The 15,323-nt window shown below is 49.0% G+C and overlaps 1 protein-coding gene across 1 annotated transcript; it reads right to left on the bottom strand.

Annotated features, from left to right (window-relative positions):
• Nucleotides 1–469: 469 nt before the first annotated feature.
• On the bottom strand, nt 470–11,175 carry ARRDC5 (arrestin domain containing 5). The gene is made up of 3 exons (XM_059695261.1): nt 10,896–11,175; nt 9,366–9,565; nt 470–1,170 (listed from the first exon to the last, which is right to left on the bottom strand). Exons 1-3 carry the CDS (start codon nt 11,146–11,148, stop codon nt 664–666), a joined length of 960 nt encoding a protein of 319 aa, XP_059551244.1. The 5' UTR covers nt 11,149–11,175; the 3' UTR covers nt 470–663.
• Nucleotides 11,176–15,323: the final 4,148 nt, after the last annotated feature.

The raw sequence follows: 15,323 nt of genomic DNA, 5'->3' as shown, positions 1-15,323 counted from the left end.
CCTGACATTTGGGTGGGTCAGTCTCTGGGTTGGGGCCTTCTTGGATACTATGGGTGCTGAGCAGCACCCCTAAGCCCCAACGACTTAGTGCCAGAAGCACCCCCTCCCCAAGTGATGGTCCAGTGTCCCCTGGAAGACAGAACCACCCCTGGCTGAGGACCCCTGGTCCAGGCACCAAAGACCCCAGGGAGGCCCAACCAGCATGGCTCAGTGGTTGAGCATCAACCTATGACCCAGGAGGTTGGGGTTTGATTCCAGGTCAGGTCACATGCCTGGGGTACGGGCTCGATCTCCAGTGTGGGGCGTGCAGGAGGCAGCCTATCAATGATTCTTTCTCATCATTGATGTTTCTATCTCTCTCTCCCTCTCCCTCCCTCCCTGAAATTAATAAATTAATTATATATATATATTTATATTTACATGGAGCTGGGGCCCTGGACGGCTTGTCAGTTCCCTTTGTGCCCTCCTGGCGGTGAACTTTCTGGGGATGGGAGAAGTGGGTGCCCAAAAGGCTGGAGCTTGGGGAGGTTTAGATAATGTGCTCCCACACCAGACTCATGCGAAACCCATCTGTGCAAGACAAAGAAAGGGCCGCTGGTAGAGTGATAAAGCTCTTTCTATTTAGAAGTTGGGGCACTTAATTCTGGCAATCCTTGCTCATGGCTAACACTGCCTTGCCCACTCCTGCCTCTGGCAGCTGTCTGAGTCCAGGGCGGTGCTGGCGATGACGATGGGAATCTTGGCCTTCACGCTGGTCAGGGACCAGGGCAGGTGCACCGTGCTGACCAGCTCGTACTGGGTGCTCATGATCTCGCCTTCCTGCACGTCGCTGCTTACAGACAGAACCGGCGGGAGGTTGAAGATGCTGACGATCTTGGTGGTGTCGAAGGGTACGATCGGGGTGTTGGCCTCCTGCCGGAGCAGCTCGCAGCTCTCCACCCGTGACCGCCGCTCCGTCTTGGGCGTGAAGCCCTCGTACTGCACGTGGGTGTAGAGGGCGAAGACGACCGTCTTGATGCACTTGCTGGTCTGGTTGTTGATCTCCGTGGTGAAGAGGACCCGCTCCCCTGGCGTGAAGGTGTTATTTTCCAGCCGGATCTGGACGCAGATGCTGCCCTTCCGGCAGCAGTTGTAGGAGACCTTCTTCTCAGTCTCCACAAACAGGGGACTCTAGAAGGGGTGGGGTTGGGGGAAATGAACCATTGTGAGGCACCGTGGCCACGCGACCCACTCATCTGCCTAACGCCCCACTATTTCAGCACTTCTGAGGCTTGAGCCCTTTGGGACTTTCCTAGTCAAAGGCATGGAGATGGAATCTAGAATCTTGGGGATGTTGCAGCCAAAAGCCTGGAGTCACCTCCCAGCTTCCTTTAATTACAGCCCTTTGCCATTCTAAGTATCAATTTCCTTATATGTAAAATTAGAGGCCCAGTGCCAGAAATTTGTGCACGGGTAGGGTCCCTAGACCTGGCCGGTGATCAGGGCCAATTGGGGCCTTCCAGCCGGGACCTCCCTTCGTTCTGCGCTGCCCCCTGGTGGTCAGCGCATGTCACAGCGAGCGATCGAACTCTCAGTCTTCAGGTTGAACCCTGAGGGGACACTTCGCATATTAACCTTTTATATATATATATAGATAGGGCTAAGAAATCCACCAGATCCTAGTTTTATCCCCAGCTCTCTTACTCATTTGTTGTGTGAACTTGAACAAATGGCTTGACTTCTCTGAGCCATGGTTTTCTGGGAAAAAGGGAATGTCTTACAGTCTAAGCCAGCCGTGGGCAAACTATGGCCCGCGGGCCGGATCCGGCCCGTTTGAAATGAATAAAACTAAAAAAAAAAAAGACTGTACCCTTTTATGTAATGATGTTTACTTTGAATTTATATTAGTTCACACAAACACTCCATTCATGCTTTTGTTCCGGCCCTCCGGTCCAGTTTAAGAACCCATTGTGGCCCTCGAGTCAAAAAGTTTGCCCACCCCTGGTCTAAGCCCAAGACTAAGGCTTACCCAAGTTGCTCAGATTTAAGGAGGAACTATGATGGGCTCTGAATCATGATAAGAAAACTATAGGGTTGAAATTATGTAATGTGTTAAAATAAATGCTTCAAAATGCAGCCCTTATATCTACTCGTCAGCTGCTGGATTGCAAATAAAGTCACATATACATTATATTTAATGTGTGGCTTGAGTTACATTTGTTTTTGATTTGTGGATAATATTTAAGAGACTTGATGTAATGTGGGCGGGCTTAGAATTTGCCTGCATGCTTATTCCCTTTAAGCATAAAAGTGATCGAGAACAGTGTTACAAATGCTTGCAAAGTCCCCTCAAACATCCCATTAGTGGCATGAGGTTAGTAACTTGAAATTGACTATGATGGGAGTATTTACACCATGGAAATTGGCAAACATTACATATTAGGGCTGTCTTGCACCAGAGCAGGTTGTTAATCATTTACTAGAACAGCGCTGTCATGTCCTGCTTTATCAGCAGGTAGGACTTCTCCCGTTTTGTTTCAGAGGTCTGTTCACTTAAGAAATAAAACACCAGGCTTAGTGGGCATGGCTCAGTGGTTGAGCGTCATCCTATGAACCAGGAGGTCACGGTTTAATTCCCGGTCAGGACACGTGCCCAGGCTGCTGGCTCAATCCTTGGTGTGTCCAATTGATCATGATTCTCTCATCATTAATGTTTCTATCTCTCTCCCCCTCTCCCTTCCTCTCTGAAATCAATAATAATAAAAAAGAAATAAAACATCAGTATTGCACAACTATGTGAACTGTACACTTAAAAATGGTTAAGATGGCAAATTTTATGTTATGTAATATTATCACAATTTAAAATAAAAATAGCCCTGGCCGGTGGGATCAGTGGTTAGAGCATCAGCCCCTACACCAAAGCATTGTGGGTTGGATTCTGGTCAAGGGCACATACCTGGGTTGCAGGTCCAATCCTTGGCCCCAGTGGGGCACACTCAGGAGGCAACCAATTAATATGTCTCTGCCACATCAATGTTTCTCTCTCTCTTTCCCACTCCCACCTCTCTAAAAGTTAATAGAAAAAAATATATAACCTCTGATGAGGATTAACAAATAAATAAATAAAACATCATCAATATCATTGAAGCCCCCGTGGACCCCTCCCCAATGCATCACCTCTTCTCTCCCTAGAGGTAAGCATTATCTTGAATTTGGGGATTATTGTATCTATGCATTTTTTAAAAAAACCCAAACATTATAAAAAAAATACAACTCAGATACAGAAAACTTCACAAAACAAATGTATAACCTTGTGAATTATTATATGGCCAACCCTCTTATAACAGCCACCCAAGTCAAGAAGTAGGAATTTGCCAGTTCCCCCCTCTCCAAAGTTCCTCATATATGACCAGAATGCAACTATCCTGAATTTTATTTTATTTATTTTTTTAAAAATTGATTTCTATAGAGAGAGGAAGGGAGAGAGAGAGAGAAACATCGATTGGCTGCCTCCTGCCCATTGGGGATCGAATGCACAACCTGGGCATGTGCCCTGACCGGAATTGAACCAGAATCGAACTGGCAACCTTTTGGTGCATGGCACAATGCCCAATCAACTGAGCCACACTGGCCAGGGCACAACAATTCGGAATTTTATTTATTTATTTATGATTTTTTAAAAATTTTTTTTATTGATTTCAGAGAGGAAGGGAGAGAGATAGATAGAAACTTCTATGATGAGAGAGAATCATTGATTGGCTGCCTCCTGTGCACCCCCTACTGGGGATCGAGCCTGCAACCCAGCATGTGCCCTTTACTGGAATCGAACCTGGGACCCTTTAGTCCGCAGGCCAACGCTCTAATAATCACTTTCTTTTACCTGCACATGTGTATGTGTAGGGACCTAACTAAGATATATTGTTTTAGGAAAAGGCATATAAAGAATAATAATAATAAAGTAATAATACAAAAACCTAAAATGTATCTTCCAATATGTTTGAGAAATAAAACATTACCTATTATACTGAAATCTTGTGTGTTCTGTGGGCTTCAACTCACTGCTCCCTCTCCTCTGTGCAGCCAGCCATGATCTGAATTTGGCATTTGTGGTTCTCAGAGAATTTTCACATTTTTTTTTACATATTTTTTTACATATTTTAAATAAGTCAAACTGCACATGTCTCCTAGCAAGTTGCTTTTTCCAGTTCAATATTCTGTGTTTGAAATGCCTTCACATTGGTGCCTGCCATTCTGGTTAATTAGTCTTTAGGAATGCAACTGAGTGTGTTGCAAAATAATTTATTCATCCTCCTAAGATGGACATTTCTATTTTTCCATGAGTTTGATATCATAAAAATGCTAGAAGGAGCAGCCTGAAGACAATTTTTGGGGGCTTACAACATGAGTTTCTCTAGGGCATGAATTGGCAAACTTTTTCTGTAAAGGAACTGATAATAATTATAGTTTAGACTTTGCAAGCCACATACAGTATTTATAATATATTATTCCTTTAAAAAAACACAGTTAAAACATAGGTTTTTAACATTGAGGCAAAGAATAGAAATCTGTATGTACATCTCCACCTAGATCGGTGAAAGAGAAGCAAGTTTATGAACTTCTGCTTCCTGTTCTACTCTATTTGATTTATTTAAAAAATGTTGGTTGCAAGCCTTGGAATTTATTTTTGTTATTTCTAGTCCATTTACTCTAGTCTATCATTTTGTTTTATATAAAACAAAAATTTTTATAAAAATTAGCTAGTTGTAACCCACCAAGTTTTTTTTTTCTTTCTGGAAAACTCTATTCTATTTTTTTTAAAATATATTTTATTGACTTTTTACAGAGAGGAAGGGAGAGAAATAGAGAGTTAGAAACATCGATGAGAGAGAAACATCGATCAGCTGCCTCCTGCACATCTCCCACTGGGGATGTGCCCGCAACTCAGGCACATGCCCTTGACCGGAACCGAACCCGGGACCCTTGAGTCCGCAGGCCAACGCTCTATCCACTGAGCCAAACCGGTTTCGGCTCTATTCTATTCTTTCACTTGAAGTCGATTGCAACCCACCAAACTGACTTTTTTTGATATTTCTATTCTATTTATTTTATTCTCTGTTCTTTCTTCATATATAAAAATGATTATATACATATACATATACACATACACATACATATACATATATATGTGTGTGTGTGTTTGTACCCCACAACATAGATATTTTCTTAATTTTGGTCTTGCCTATTCTTTCATTTTACAGAAATGTGTTTGCAATCTGCTGAATTGACTTTGCAACCCACTAATGCAGTGGTTCTCAACCTTCTGGCCCTTTAAATACAGTTCCTCATGTTGTGACCCGACCATAACATTATTTTCGTTGCTACTTCATAACTGTAATGTTGCTACTGTTATGAGTCGTAATGTAAATATCTGATATGCAGGATGGTCTTCGGAGACCCCTGTGAAAGGGTTGTTCCACCGCCAAAGGGGTCGCGACCCACAGGTTGAGAACCGCTGCACTAATGGGTCAGGATCTGCGATTTGAAAAGCACTGTTCTAGGTCCACTGTGTCTCCTCTTGGAGACCTCGGTGACCCCCGACCCCTTTGGACCTCAGCTCCTGCCCTCTGCCTGTGGCCCTACTTCTCTTTAGCCTTCACACGCTTCCCTTTCCCTAGGAAGGCTCATTGAGGGGAGTTTAGGTCCTAAATCCCTCTACTGTTATTCGAAATTGCGTGGCATGCGTTAGGACCCCGCACGTGTTAAGGAGCTCCCTGCTCTAACTCAGGGCCAGGGCTGTAGTTCTGTCCTGGCCCTGAGGGAGGTGTGTAGAGCAACCAGCGGTGGTCCAGGAGACCTCCACGCCTGACTAGTAACAGTTCCAATGCAAAGCCAACACTGGAGTTCTTAGACCTGCGAGTTCTTTGGAACCCTGTATTTCCTTAGCGTATATGACACTTTGGGAGGTGGGCTCATTCATTCAACTGGGTTTTATTTGCATCCACTTGGTGCCAAGTTTAGGGAAAACCCATAGCGATGAAGACCTGCTCTGGTTGAGGAGGTGGATGTAAATGGTACGTGTGAAAACACACCACGTCGTTTCTGGTTGAGACAGTGATGAGGCTGTGATGGGATGCAAATGGGGGACATAATGAGATAAGGGGAGCTGGAAAGGGGGCTCCCTTAGGGTTGCTAGTTAGGAAGGGGCTCTAGGACAAGCTCCTCTCCCAAATGGTGCTGAGTGGAGGGGATGTGGAGGAATTGGAACCCTGTGCATTGCTGGTGGCAAGGTAAGATGGCGCCGCGAACAACAGGCAGTTCCTCGGAAGGTGAAACAGCCTTACCATCTGCCCCAGCAATTCCGCTCCAGGAAGCCACCCAGAGAAAGGAAGGCTCACGCCCCACAAACACTTGTACTTGAATGTTCACAGCAGCATGATTGACAGCCACCCAAGAGGCAGCCCAAGTGTCCATCAGTGGGTGCCCACCCGTGCACTGATGTAGCCTTAAAGAGGAGTGGAGCATGGACACTCGCTACAACACGGATGGACCTTGAAAACATGACGCCCAGTGAGCGAAGCCAGACACAAAGGCCGCACAGCGTGTGACTCCACTTCTGTGAAATGTTCCGAACAGGCACATCCACAGAGAGAGTGGGTTAGTGGTTGTCAGGGGCTGGGGTGCGGGCAGGGGGAGGCTGGCTGTGACAGCGAGGGGGGGCAGCATTTCTTTTGGGGGTGATGAAATGTTCTAAAACTGACTGTGGCGATGGTTGCATAACTCTGTGTACACTTTAAGTGGGTGAATTACAAGGTATGAGAATTATATCTCAATAAAGCTGCTAGAAATAAAGAGTGGAAGGGTGGAAGGGGAAAGTTTCTTTGCTTCCAGCTCCCCTACCCTCTCCCACAAGGCAGCGTTTGTGGCCAGTTGCTCTGCTCTCCTTCCTGCGAGGAAGTAATTTGTTTTCACCACCAGTGGCAGGCTAGACCTGCTGTCCTGAACTTTGCTTTTTTCATTCAGCCCAGTGACTTGGAGATCCTGACCAGGGGCGCTGCCTCACTCCGTCACTGTCTGTCTGTCTCTTTTGCTTTACTCCATAGAATGTGTCTTTTTGCTTGGGTGTTCCTACGCAAACAATTCCCTAAGCAACAAACATTAGACTTCCCAATTTTTTTTGCCACTATAAACAGTGCCGTGGGGAGTCATGCCACACACGTGAAAGAACATCAGTAGGAGAAATTTCTAAAAGGGGAATGACTGGGGCAAAGCGCATGTTCGTTTTAATATGGATAGATGTAGCTAAGTTGCCCTGCATAGCTTGTGGCTGTTTATTCGGCCATCGGCAATGCAGGTGGATGAAGACATGGCTTCTGAGCAAAGATCAGAAGGATAGCAAGGTCACATTATAGTGTTCTGAGCAGAGGGAACAACTTGTGCAAAGGTCCTGGGGCAGGACTGTGCCTGGTGTGTTGGAGGAGCAGTGAGGAGGCCCATGTGGCAGGAGCAGAGTGGTGGAGGCGGAGGGGGGGTGCGCACGCGGAGAGAGAGGGAGAACGTGAAGGCACAGAGGAAATGGAGGCAGGTCATGCAGGACCTTGTGGGCCGTGGGGAAGATTTGGGCTTTTCCCCCAAAGAAGGCAGGCACCCTGGAGGGCTGTGGGCAGAGGAAGGTCATCACCTGACTGCCTCTGTCTGCTCTGAGGAGGACAGACTGTTGGGGGTTAGGACTATGCCTCTACTTGAATCAGCGCAGTAGCCTCTGCCCTGGCCCCCCCGCTCCTGCCCTCAGCCTGCCTCATATACGCTATCCTGCCTCAGGACTTTTGCACATGTTGTGTGCTCTGCCTACAACACTCGGCTGCCATGGCTTTCCCCCACTCCCCTTTCAATTCTCTACTAAAATGTCACCTCCTCCAGGAGGCCTCCCTTGACCAGTTTGGTTAAAACAGTACTGAGTAGTTGGAAAAAACAGTATTTGCAGACTCTCAAAGCTTATCTGTGATAACTCTCCTTGCTGCTCTGATAGCGAGTTTAGCTCTTCCCACTTCCTGGGTGCCTCCTATGTGTAGGCATTGTGCTTGGTTCATAGCAGTCCTCACAGGCACCCACGGAGGGAAGTGTTGCTGTTATTATTATTATCCATTATTCCCATTGTACAGATCAGGAAAATAGAGGCTCTGCAAGGCGCTGGTAAGGCTATCTGGCTAATGAAGAGTCTGGTGTTGGAGATATAAAGCAGGGTCGGACCCAACACCAGTATTTTGTCCCCAGCTCCTATCTTGTTCCCTTGGCACTCCAGACTGCCTCTGAAGGGAGCCCAGAGAAGAGACATGGCCTGCTCAAGCTCACACAGGGGGCAGGGGGCTAAGCAGGCCTTGAGCTCCGACCTGCTCATCTCAGGGCTGACCCACCCCTCCAAGCACCGACCTCTCCTGGCAGCCTCCCAAAACCATCCCGTGAGATTGGCTGGACTAGAAAGGACCCCCTTGTTACACAGATAACAATACAGGTGGTGGCAACAGTGACACGATTTACTGCCCCTTGCCAGGCTCTCTGAGAAGCCCTGGACTTACTTCATCAACTCCACTCATTACTCCCTCCATGACTAGGAGGCAGGCACTGGCTCTCTGCTCATTCCACAGACGAGGACAAGGAGACCGAGAGAGGCAAGGTCACTTCTAGAGGGTCACACAGCAGGTAGGTGGGGAGGGGATGGAGCCTGGGATTTTAGTCAGGACCTCAAAAATGAAAATGCCAGCTCCCTGAGCCGCCACGCTGATAGCAAACGAGTCCCCAGGAAGGTGAAGTGACTGTGGTCAACGGTCCTCTACCCGCCCAACTTCCGCCCCTGCACCTGGGCCTCCAGAAACCACCCAGAAATCCTTCTCCGCTCAGGCAGACTGATGCCACATGCCCTTCCTTCCCCTGGGATGGAGGCCGCCCCCTTCCCTTGCTTCTTGCGGGGAGGGGGGACACCACCTGCATTGTCTGAGGGCTCAAAGCCCAGGAAGAGTCACTGAGTGTCCAAGTCTCTCTCTGACCCAGGGGGTGACAAGGGGACCTCGGCCCAGTCTTCACGTACTGTAGGGTCCAGGACACTGGGGCCTGGTCATTCTCTGTCCTGGGCCACCCACCAAGGCCAGGAGCACACCCACTGGTGACAACCACACACGTCCCCAGACATTGCCCAGGTGAATCACCCCGTCGAGTCGCACTGCGTAGTTCCTGCCCTGGTTTCTGGTTCACACGTGTGCACTCACTGGGCCCGGGAGCCTCCAACACCGTTCCCTTCTTTCCTGCCAGGGCCTCCTCAGTCGCACGCACGCCCCCTGCCGCCCTGGAGCTTTGAGGAACCAGCCCCACCAGCGCCCCTTCCCCATTCCTACCTGGTTTTCTCGGGGGAAGTCCGAAGTCCCTTGAACCAACAAGTACATCCTCTTCTTTGCTAGAATGTGCTCCCGGCCCATGCAGGAGGCTTGCACGAAGTAGAAGACATGGCCAATTTTGCTGGTAAAGGTAGAAGGGAGCCTGGGAGGTAAGTTGAAATGGAAATCAAAGGTGTGGCTGCCTGCACTTAACCAATTATCTGAAAGCAAAACACACCGATGCCATCAGAAGGTTCTAGCAGCTTTTTCTTTTTTTTTTCTTTTTCCATTTTGTTTTCCTCTTTAGCTATTGCTTTGGTGGGGGAGGTTGTTCGGGGCCTTGGCCTGCCTGTCCCAGAGCTCGGCTGAGCAAGGTGCTTTTAGGGACCTGAGTGGCCCATAAATATCAGGCCCAGGCCTCAGGGGGGCTGGAAGGGGATGCCCCAGGTGGGTGACGGGGCTGGGGTGGGTGCTCCAAAACCATGGTGGGGACGCGCTCAGTTCTGCCTTGGGTCTGAGGAACTGGTCCTCATGATTCAGTCCCCAGGAGGACATGGCTTCTGAATTCCTCTACTGGGAATGAGGGGGTTCATTCAACAAACACAGCTTGAGCCCCTGCTACATCTAGGGGCTCTTTTAGGCAGTGTTTGCCGCAGTGAGCAAGGCAGCCACACCTCCGTTCTCACAGAGCTCAGTCTTCAGTGCACTGTGAACAGCAGCATACAGTAGGTGCTTAATATCTGTTGATTGACTAAGTGGAGACTGAGGACCAGGGAGAAACTCACACTGCCCGCATTTCTGTGACCTTATTTTTTAATTTTTGTATTTCTCCAAAACCCTCTTACGATTGTGTTTTTCCCGCCTGAAGGCAACCCAACGACACCAGGGACCATGTGTGTGCTCTTCGCTGCTGTATCCCCAGCACCTGGCACAGTGTTGTGTCCAGCAGGTGCTCACTAAATGTTTGTGAAATGAATGAATGAACCTATTGCAGGCTTAAGGTTGATACTTTTGCGGGGGAATACAGTCTCTTGGAAATGGGGAAGGAGGGGTGGTGCCTAATGCTGGGGTGGTACTGGGCAGGTGAGTGTTTTGGTTGAAAGAATTAACATTTATCAAGCACTTACTGTATACCCCGCACTATCGAAGCCACTAAATCATTAAGCCCTCAGAGAAATCTCAAGAGGCAGGACTTGTTATTTCCATTTTCCAGATGGCTAAACAGGGACCCAGAGGGGCCACATGATTGCTGAGGGTTAAGATCTGGCATCTCGCTGCTCCTCCCCCAGATGTCTGCATGGCTCGTGTCCCTCCCATCGCTGATCTTTGTGCCCTGTTGTCACCTCTTTGGAAAGACCTCCATGACCAGCTCCTGAGATCTTATTTTCGTGTATCTGCTGGTCATTGTTTTACAGGGATTCCCTTCTTCGGAGGAGCCACATCTCTGCCCATTTCTGACATCCCCGGGGTTTGCTGACCGACTAACATGTGTTTACCTTCCAGACCCAGGTTCCTATTATGTTTAGGGTTGGCAGCTGGCCTCCTCCTTACCCTTCACTGGGAACTTCTTTGACTTATGTACATAGTCGGCCCTGTTGTTGCAAATAATATCTCTGCTATAATCACGGGATGCCCCGGTTTCTTCGCTCCACTCCACGTAACCCCTTCCCACGAGCTCCACCTTCACAATGGGGTCCACCAGGGTGCTGTTCAGGGTTAGAATCACCTGCCCTTTTATGCAGGAGCCGGCCAGGTAGATCGCATCCTTGGGCAGCACTAACTCGATCCACTTCACCACAGACATGGAGGGTTGGGCGGGTGGAGAAACATCCTCCCCCCTCCTCCATGCCACGGAGACGCCGGGTTCCTTGGCCTCAGTGAGGTCACCTGTCTGTGACATCATCCAGCCAGGGTTCCGGGAAGGGATCCCCAGTGACCAGGAGGAAGGGAGGCAGCAGCTTGGGAATCCCAGAGTCCTCACTGGTTTGTAAAATGGTAGCCTGGAAAATAACACCTTTTCCTAGAAAATAACAAGCAAGCAAACAAAAAACAACCATAAGGCGCCAACATTCCCGTCACACAGGGGACCCCTGTCATCATGCCAGGGGTTTAGGGGCCTTGGGTGGGAAGAGTTGGTCTAGCCACTCTGCTGAGGTAGGTGTTGTGAGCTCTATGTCCAGATGGAGAGGCACAGCAAATGAGCCCAGAGGTATTTTCTGCCCCATCTGATGGCCCCCAAATTTGCTGTGTGCACCTCAGGATCCACACACTGTTCTGGGGTCAGACACAATCATTTTCATTTTTTAAAAAAATATATTTTATTTTTTTACAGAGAGGAAGGGAGAGGGATAGAGAGTTAGAAACATCAATGAGAGAGAAACATCGACCAGCTGCCTCCTGCACACTCCCTACTGGGGATGTGCCCGCAACCAAGGTACATGCCCTTGACCGGAATCGAACCTGGGTCCTTTCAGTCTGCAGGCCAATGCTCTATCCACTGAGCCAAACCGGTGAGGGCAATCATTTTCATTTTAATGGTTCTATATTCATCCCAGTCTGTTAGAAAAAAGATTAAAGATGTGGCCAGGACATGAAATCTGATGTGAATTGAAGGTGCTCAGAGCACTGTGTGGTCCTACCTACACGTGGATGCCACCATGAAGAACCGTCTCCCTGCACAACTGACATTTCCCTTTATGCCTTTGTCTCCCCCATTGGATGGGAAGGGCCTTCAGGGCGGGACTTTGTCTCAGTAAGTGTTGTGTCCACCAATGTCTGCTGGATCCAGGACCTGATTGGACCAGGGAGGGCAATACAAGTTTGCCGAACATCTTACTGACCTTCAAGAGTGTATCATTTCGCAAAAGGGAAATTGAGGTCCTTTGTACTCTAGTGGTTATTCCTGACTGGCACGTGGGCTGGTGCCTAAGTGAGAGTGACACTAAAGCAAAAGAGGCATTGGAAAGTGTCCACTCTCCAGACTCTGGGAAGGCCTCATTCATCATCTTTGCTGTTTTAATGTACATGATGTCTTTTGTGGACATCAACATATTGTCACCCTAAAGGGTTTGTAAGTGTCTTTTGGAGAAACTTGGCATAGTATCTTTTTTAAAAAAATGTGTTTTAAAGAGAAAGAATAAGAGAGAAAGCGAGAAACATCAATTTGTTGTCCCACTCATCCACACTTCCATTGGTTGACTCCTGTATGTGCCCTGACTGGAGATCGAACACACAACGTTGGCTCACTGGGACAACGCTAACCAACTGAGCCACCTGGCCTAGTTTATTTATTTATTTTAATCCTCATCTGAGGATATTTTTTCCATTGGTTTCCAGAGAGAGGGGAGAGGACAGAAGGGAGGAGTGGGAGGGAGGAGAGAGAGGGAGAGAGAGAGAGAGAGAGAGAGAGAGAGAGAGAGAGAGAGAAAAACATCAACATGAGAGACACATTGATTGGTTGCCTCCCGCACCCACCCTTACTGGGGCTGGGGAACCTTCAACCAAGGTATGTGCTGTTGATGGGGAATTGAACCTGAGACCAATTGATCCGCAGGCTGACCCTCTAATACAGCGGTTCTCAATCTGTGGGTCGCGACCCCTTTGGCGGTCGAACGACCCTTTCACAGGGGTCTCCTAAGACCATCCTGCATATCAGATATTTACATGACGATTCATAACAGTAGCAACATGACAGTTATGAAGTTAGCAACGAAAATAATTTTATGGTCGGGTCACAACATGAGGAACTGTATTTAAAGGGCCAGAAGGTTGAGAACCACTGCTAATCACTGAGTAAAACTGGCAAGAGCTTATCCATGTCTGTTAATTTACCTAAGCAACCCCTCTGTCTCCAAATGACTAGAGAAATGTGGATCTGTGTCACCAGTTCTTGTGAACTTTTCTGCAGGAAAAGCCGGATACCAGTACTTCTGTGTTACTTAACTTCAGATGTCCAAGGAGCCTGGACTGTGCCCTGTATCAAATGTACAGAAAGAACGTATTTCCGCTTTGGGCCGTGCCGAGTTTTTGCAACAGCAGGTTCAGCAGATGATATGTGCTCAGCAGGAGCAGGCCAGGTTCCTGCAGCAGGTGTTCTCAATTTGGAAGGTCTCATTTGCTTCACAGGCTCCAGTAGGCCTGATGGATACCTGCTCACACCTGTGACATGGGCTCTACGTGGCTGAATGCTGAGCCCTCAGAAATGCACTTGGTAATACGGAGTCCTGAAATTAGAGAAAGTTAGCAGCATCTGGACTTTGTGTATTGGAGTGTATTAGTTTTCTATGGCTGCTATAACAAATTCCCCCAAATGTAGTAGTTTAAAACAACACAACTTAATTCTCTTACAGTGCTGGAGGGAAGAAGTCTAAAGCAGGTTTTAAGGAGCTAGGTCAAGGAGTTGATGGGACTGTGTTCTAGGGGTCTCAGAGAGAATCTGTTCCTTGCCTTTTCTAGCTTTTAGAGGCTTCCCACCTTCCTTGCCTCTTGGCCTCATCATTCCAAACCCCACTTCTGTTGTCACATCTCTTCTCTGACTCTGACCCTCTCTCCTCCACTTAATAGGACCCTTGTGATGATATTGGGCCAGCCCAGATAATCTACAGTCCTCCACTCTACCAGCTGAGCTATCGAAGGGAGCACAAGCCCAGCTAATCTAGGATATTTCCCCATCTCAGGAGTTTTCACTTACCCAGCTGTAAAGCCCCTTTTATCATGGAAGGTATCCTATTCACATGTCCCAGGGATTAGGATGTGGGCATCTTTGGAGAGGCAGGATTCTGGGAAAATCAAAGCAGAAGTACCAGTGCTAAGATGGAACAGACTCTACAGTGTCAGAGAAACCTTGTAAAAGCATAAATGGCAACTCCTCACTTTTCTACTCACAGCCCTCCCGTGCTACTTGCTGCTCCCAAGAGATCAAAGTCCTCCAGGTGGCCTGTGAGGTCTTATCTGACACCCCTCTGACCTCACCCTCTCCTAACCTCCCTTCTGCTGTGTCTGTTCAGCTACTTTGGCCTCCTTGCGGCTCCCCCTACACCTCTCAGCCTTTTCCTGTTTCTGAGCTTGCCCTCCCTTCCTGAACCCATCTGTCCTTGGTTTCTCTTCTCAGATCTCAGCTCAAATGTCATGTTCCAAGAGAGGCCTACCTCTCCACCTCACCCAGAATATCCTCCTTCCCCACCCCCACAGGCCACTGTCCACTCTCCAGCTGTTGCATGTAGCGTCTGAAATGATCTGCTTCATTTATCCATTTCTTGCCCGGCTCCTCAGATAAAAATGTACCCTCCTGGAGACCACCCACAGGGTCAGCCTTGCCCACTTGCTGGGCCCCTAGCTCCGAGCTCTCCTCCAGACGCTTTGTAGGTGCCCAGCATGGATGCCCGCCAAGACTGGCCAGAGCAGAGCAGGCAGGGCAGCCCTTCCCGCCTGGACAGCCCGGAAAAGGCGGGAAAAAGAGGCGGGGGGGCGGGGGGAGCAGGAACGTGGGGGAACCAGCAAACAAACAAGTCTCATGGGTGGGTAGAGTGGGAGTGCCGGCGGGCCCTGACGCTAGGAAGTGGGGCTGGGGGCAATCAGCCTGTCCATCCGGTTGGCCCCCCACATTCTCCTGCAGTGGTGACATTGATTCCGGCCTTCCTTGCCCTACTGGTCAATGCGTGCCCAGGTCGGGGTGGGGGGCCCGGGGGTCTGCAGGAGCCGACTTAGTAGGCCAAGGGGGGTCTCTATTCTGGGTGTGCCTAGGGCTCTTTGGAGGGCAGTATGTGGGGCAACCCTGGTCCCACCACTGGGCCCCATGTATGCTGGGCACCCAGCAGAGCGCGCAGGCCTGGGCGGGGACGTGGCCCGCTGGAAGAAGCGGGGGTGGATTGAGGCGGGGGCGCCCCCCACCCCCTTTCTTGCTTCGCGCCACTGCAGCGACCAATCACCGTGCAGGCGCCCGCCCCCTGCGTGGCCTCCCACAACTTCTAAACGCCGAGT

The sequence above is a fragment of the Myotis daubentonii genome, chromosome 5 (assembly GCF_963259705.1).
Source record: "Myotis daubentonii chromosome 5, mMyoDau2.1, whole genome shotgun sequence".
NCBI classification, from domain to species: Eukaryota; Metazoa; Chordata; class Mammalia; order Chiroptera; family Vespertilionidae; genus Myotis; species Myotis daubentonii.
This window is presented reverse-complemented; position numbering and strand designations above follow the sequence as displayed.

Bases quoted from the DNA above. Each gene is read 5' to 3' on its own strand.
- ARRDC5 (XM_059695261.1), bottom strand. From the start codon at position 11,148: ATGTCTGTGGTGAAGTGGATCGAGTTAGTGCTGCCCAAGGATGCGATC. The intron at 9,566-10,895 runs GTAAGGAGGAGG...TTTTGCTTTCAG, and splicing joins AAAGAAGTTCCCAGTGAAGG to ATAATTGGTTAAGTGCAGGC. The intron at 1,171-9,365 runs GTAGGAATGGGG...CACCCCTTCTAG, and splicing joins ACTTCCCCCGAGAAAACCAG to AGTCCCCTGTTTGTGGAGAC.